General features: G+C 45.1%; 1 protein-coding gene across 2 annotated transcripts in view; it reads left to right on the top strand.

Annotated features, from left to right (window-relative positions):
• The window catches only part of Npas2 (neuronal PAS domain protein 2), a 177736-nt gene that overhangs the window by 160710 nt on the left and 11026 nt on the right, over nt 1-6000 (top strand). For both annotated transcript variants that reach the window (XM_028775394.1, XM_028775393.1), the window contains exons 18-19: nt 139-329; nt 978-1070. In XM_028775394.1, coding sequence (XP_028631227.1) covers nt 139-329; nt 978-1070 — 284 coding nt within the window. The remainder of the gene's footprint in view (nt 1-138; nt 330-977; nt 1071-6000) is intronic.

Below are 6000 nucleotides of genomic sequence, written 5' to 3' on the forward strand. Positions count from 1 at the left end.
CTCTCTGTCTCTGTCTTTCCCCTCCCTCCCTCCCCCCCCCCCCCCCCCCCTCCCCCCCTCCCTCCCTCCCTCTCTCTCTCTCTCTCTCTCTCTCTCTCCCTCTCTCTCTCTCTCTCTTATTAAATGATGTTTTTCCAGGGTCCAAAGCCAATGAGAAGCCCCCAGCTGCTGCCTGCCAGCAGCCGTTCACTGAGCAACCTGCCAGCCCAGTTCAGCAGTACAGCTTCTGTGCTCCCGCCAGGCCTGAGCCTCACCACAGTTGCTCCCACTCCTCAGGATGCCAGTCAGTGCCAGCCCAGCCCTGACTTTGGCCATGATCGGCAGCTCAGGTATGAAGCCAGGCTGTTGAAAGGACAGGAAGGGGTCGTTTGCCCTTTCCCTTCATCTCTCCATTCTGCACAGCAAACTTCCAAGGCTTCCCAGTTGATCTCAGCTAAGGAGGCAGCAGGGAAGTCCTGAAGGTCATGGACGTGACCTATTGTGTGGCTCATTTGCCTTTGAAGGGCACACATTGGGTACTGTTCTAGTTTCATTTATGCTTCTGTACTAAAATACTCTAACAAGCAGGAAATTGGGTGAAGAAGGAGCTTTATTCAGCTTACAATTTCAGGTTAATATTCATTATTATGGGAAAGTCAAGCCAGGAACTTTAAATATCAAGTCATATTACATACACAGTCAAGAGCAAGGAGAAGTGCATGCATACAAGCTTGCTTTCCTCACTTGTGCTCGACTTGATTATGCCACCCTTACACATTTCAAAAGCCCAGCCTAGAGAATGGTGCTGCCCACAGTGGGCTGGTCCTTCCTACAGTGATTAAGACAGTCTCTCTCAAGATGCCCACAGGCCAACACAGTATAGACAGTCCCTTACTGATACTGTCTTCCAGGTGATTGTAGATTTCGTCAAGGTGATAGTGAAAACTGACTATCTCAAGTACTGATTACAATGTTCTTTTTCTCTTTCTCTGCTCAAGGCTGCTGCTGAGCCAGCCCATCCAGCCTATGATGCCTGGGTCCTGCGATGCCAGGCAGCCCTCAGAAGTCAGCAGGACTGGACGGCAAGTCAAGTAGGTGGGAGTGATGCAGACACCTGAATAGAATAGTCTGAGCCTGGCCTTTTCTTTTTCTTAAAACGATGCTCCAGGACCTGATGTTCCTGACAGTAGTGCTCCAAGCTTTCAGGTTCACTGTGGATGTTCTACAAAAACACAGGATCAAGCCTTCAGAGGTGCTTTCCCTGAGCTTTCCTTTCACCAATGCCCATGTAAATAGATAAAACCTGACATCTACTCCTCCACGCTCCAAACAGGAGCTGAAGGAGATAATGACACCTCACAAGTTGCTGCCATTTTTGAGCTTTTTTTAAAAATATAGATCACAAAGTCTTCATCCAAGCTGACATCCTGAGGAGACATAACCCTTTCACTTTCCCTGGGACTCTCTCCCTTCAGCCTGTGCTTTACAAAGGGCAGCACTGGGCTTCCCTGCCTCGTGCCTCTGACACTGTAACCCACGACTAGGAGAAGCAATAAACGTGACCTCCCTCCCCTCTCCAAGATGCAGCCTCCTCCCACATTTCTGGCCGAGGGCATTTGCTGTTGTTATAACTGAACATCACAGGCAGGGCAATCTATGAAGGTTTTTATACGCCTCCTGGTTCTAGATAATGAGAAAGCCAGGCAGATGGTGCTGGCATCTGTCCAGCATCTGGTGTGGTCCTTCTTGCTGCATCCTGACATGGGGGAAGAGAGAGCCAGTGTTCTGGCTGAGTTCTCCTATTCTTCTTATAAAGCCATTAATGTCCTCATGGAGGCACCACCCTAATGACCTCATCCAGTCCTGATCACTTCCAAAGCCCCACCTAAGAATACCATAAACAAGGAGCTTGGGAGCTAGGTCGCCATCCAACCCATGAGCTTTGGGGAGCACACTCAAGCCAGAGTATCCCCCAGTCTCTTTTCCTCCTATCCATACTGAGGGGCAGATTTGCTCAGCTGTTTAATTAGTAGCAACCAGGGTTACTGGAGACATGGGGCAAATCATTTAAATGCTAGAAAGTAGGCTTTTAAAAAATAGCCTCTGGGTGGATTTCTGAGTTTGAGGCCAGCCTGGTCTACAGAGTGAGTTCCAGGACAGCCAAGGCTATACAGAGAAACCCTGTCTCAAGAAAAAAAAAAATAGCCTCTGGGTTTCTATTTCCCTCCTCTTTCAAGACAGGATTCTCTTGCCTTGGCCTAAGCATGCTGGGATCTCAGGTGTGTTCTACCACACCAAGCCTTTAGAAGGGAGGTTATCCCATGACTCTTATTTGTGTAAGCACTGTTTGAATTTGAGTCCAGAGTGTATCAGGACACTGCTAGCTAGTGAGCCATGCTGTGCAAAGCCTCCCAGGACTGTCCCTAAGAATTCTTTCTCTGCCTTCTGCAGTCCGTAATAGCATAACTAAGCGGTTATGAAGCTCATGGAATTACTTACAATTATTTCCTTTTCTTCCAATAAAAATTATATAGCTTAGGGATGCTTTCTTTCTTTCCTTCAGTCAGTGGAGAGTCTGGGCTTTAAGAGGATAGGGTCCAGAAGGCCACACATTACTTGTGGCAGAGCCAGGGGCCCGATGGCTCCAGAGTACAAACTCCCTTGGCTCTGAATCTTCAAGACAACTTGTTGGCCCTGTCTGGGGTCTCCCTTCAGCCTACAGATAACTTTCTCTGTAGTGTCTGCCCTGGTAACACTTGGCCTCCCTCCCTTTGCCTGTGGTTGGGAACAGGCACAGGCATCCCGTGGAAAGCTGTCTTTAAAATTCCCTGCTTCTGTTCTCAATTAGGCAGGCGAGTTTGGATTTTGGTTTTGAATTTTGCTTGTTCTTCCTAAATATTCCAAGTAAGTGGAAAGAAAGACGCTTGTTACCTCAGTTTCCAGAGATGTTTAATCCTGCTATGAATGGAACAAAAACCCACAATGTTTTCCCCACCAGCAGCTGTAACTGCCATTTTTGGTCAAACCAAGTATTGCTACCCTACTGTGTCTTCCAGACATGACCTCACAGCTCTGTTCTCCAGGGGATATCAAGATCTGCCTTTCATATACACACAGAGGTCTCTGTAGGGGATGTCTGTAAGCCCCAAAGCCTGTTACAGATGACCTCACATAGGGAAATATCATCGCTAAAAATCAAGGCCAGAAGGGAATTCCCTGTAGTGTCTTTGAACATCACCTTGTTCTTCCAGACCTTCCCATAAAGACCATCTGTCTTAGGGTCTTACTGCTGTGAACAGACACCAGGACCCAGGTGACTCTTGTAAGGACAACTTTTAATTGGGGCTGGCTTACAGGTTTAGAGGTTCAATCCATTATCATCAAGGTAGGAACATGGCAACATCCAGGCAGCCATGGTGCAGATAGATGAGGTTCTTATAGCCCACACCCACAGTGACACACCTACTTCAACAAGGCCACACCCACTCCAACAGGGCCACACCTTCTAATAGTGCCACCCACCTGGGCTGAGCACATACAAACAATCACACCATATGTGGTTCCTCGATAATAGACCATGGTCACCAACATCTTGTTATGTTGTTACTGTTATTGGAATAAAATATACATGATGTAACATTTGTCATCGACACATAATATATAACACCTGCCATCCTAACCACTGAAGTATACAGTTCAGCTGCATCCAGTGCATCTGAGGTGTGGCCCAGCCATCCATCTCCAGAGCTGCTCATCTCCCTAGACTAAAAGCGTACCCTAGCTCCAGCCCCTCCCCTGACAGCTCCTGAAAGTCACCACCCTTCTCTCTGCCTTTCTGTGCATGACTTTGGCTATTTGGGTGCCTAGTACAGTGTTTGCCCTTTGGTGTCTTCAGGTTTCCTTCCTACCCTGTGTCAATACTAGGTGGTATTGTGTTCCATTGTATGGATGTATTCATCAGTGACACTTGATTATGCCTTCTGGCTACTATTGTGAGTAATATTTCTACGGGTATATAAATACCTATTTGAGCACATACATTTACTTCTTTTGAATATATAACCAGAAGTGAAATGGATGGGTCATATGGTAATTTTTTTATTTGTCTTGATTTTTTTTTAGTAAACATATGAATTAATGGAATTTGTTGTGAAACCTCCTTACATATGTGTGCTCCCACTTCCCTGGCCTGCCCTCCATCCACACCCTCTCACTGGTTCATGCCCACCCTCCAAGTAGGTTCTACATAGAAGCTTTTTGGGATCAAGCAATCCCATTTATCTATTCTGGGGCTATTTCCTGTGGCCCTGTGGTCCCTTTCAGACAGTACTTGCTTATGCCTGTATCTTTAAATGTTTTTCTCCAGTATCCAGGGGTCTGATGCTCCTGATTATGATCCTTGATCAGTTTTGAATTGATTTTACTCAAGGTGAAGAATATGGATCTAGTTCCTTCCTCTATTTGTGAAAAAATCTAGTTTTTGCCTGAACTATTTTTTTTAAGATACTACTCTTTGTCCAGTGTATATTTTATGACACATTTGTTGATGATTTAGTTGGTTTGGTTGTATGTGTCTATATCTGTCTCTTGTGTTCCCGTTGCTCCACATGTTCCTGTGCCAGTAAAATGCTGCCTTTTGTTACTTTGGCACTATAGTGTATTTTGAGGTCAGGTTTTGTGGTGCTTCCATGATGGCTCTTCTTATAGGGACTACTTTAGCTATTTGGGGTCTTTTGTGTTTTATATTATTTTTGGACTTTTTTGTATTTCTAAGAAGGACAACACTGAAGTCGGGCGGTGATGGCACACGCCTTTAATCCCAGCACTTGGGAGGAAGAGGTAGGCAGATTTTTGAGTTCAAGGCCAGCCTGGTCTACTGAGTGAGTTCCAATATAACAATATTAACTGTCCAAATTTTCTCATGAGTGGGAAGTTTTCTTCTTCTCTTCTAGTGCCTTGTTCACTTTCTTTCTTTAGTGTCTTAAAATATCCAATGTAGCTGTCTCTCTGCTTCTTGGTTAGCTTTATCACTAGTCATTTTTAATGATTCAAAATTATTTTATGTAAGCATTCTAAAGTTATGAGTGGGATTCTTCTCTGATGTCTTCGTTGACAAATGCATCCTTGGTCTTAGAGAAAGTGCTCATGTTTGTTTGTTGATTGTGTGCTCCTACTTTGCTGACTGTGTTTCTCAGATCTAAGAGTTTGCTGGTATAATCTTTATATGGCTGCATCATCTGCACATAGGGATAACTTCACTTTGACATTCCCATTTATATCCGTTTAACTTCTGTCTTATTTCCCCAGCAGGACTCCAAACACTTGGTTGAATAAGAGTACTGAGAGTGTTAACCCTTGTCTCATGTCTTATTTTGGGGAAAATTCTTCCCATTCTTCCCGTGCAGCATAATGCTGGATGTAGGCTTTCCACATAGACCTTTTATTAAATTCTGCTCTAAGCCTTTCATTCCTAACCTCTTCATGAAGAACTGTTTCCTTCATGAAGTAATGTTGAACTTTCTCAAAGGCCTTTTGGTCTCTATTAAAAAGATCATGTAATTTTCATCCTCTGGTATACTTGTGTGTTGTATTACATTTATTGATTTGCCGAAGTTGAACCACTCTTGGTCATGGTACATGATCTTCTTAATATGTTCCTGAATCAGTTCACAGGAATTTTATTGAGAATATATGATCTGTATCTATCAGATCAATTCACCCACAGTTCTCTCTCTCTCTCGCTCTCGCTCTCGCTCTTTCTCTCTCTCTTTCCCTCCCTCTCTACCCCCTTTTCTCTCCTCCTTCTCTCTTCCCCTCCCTCTCTCCCTGTCCCCTCTCTCCCTCTCTTCTTTCCTTCCCACCCCTCTCCCCCTTTCTCTTTCCCTCTCTCCCCTCTCTCCCTCTCTCTTTCTCTCCCTCTTCTCCTCCCCCTCCCTCCCCTCCGTGTGTGTGTGTGTGTGTGTGTGTGTGTAAGAGAGAGAGAGAGAGAGAGAGAGAGAGAGAGAGAGAGAGAGAGAGAGA

The sequence above is a fragment of the Grammomys surdaster genome, unplaced genomic scaffold, assembly GCF_004785775.1.
Source record: "Grammomys surdaster isolate TR1022 unplaced genomic scaffold, NIH_TR_1.0 255, whole genome shotgun sequence".
NCBI classification, from domain to species: Eukaryota; Metazoa; Chordata; class Mammalia; order Rodentia; family Muridae; genus Grammomys; species Grammomys surdaster.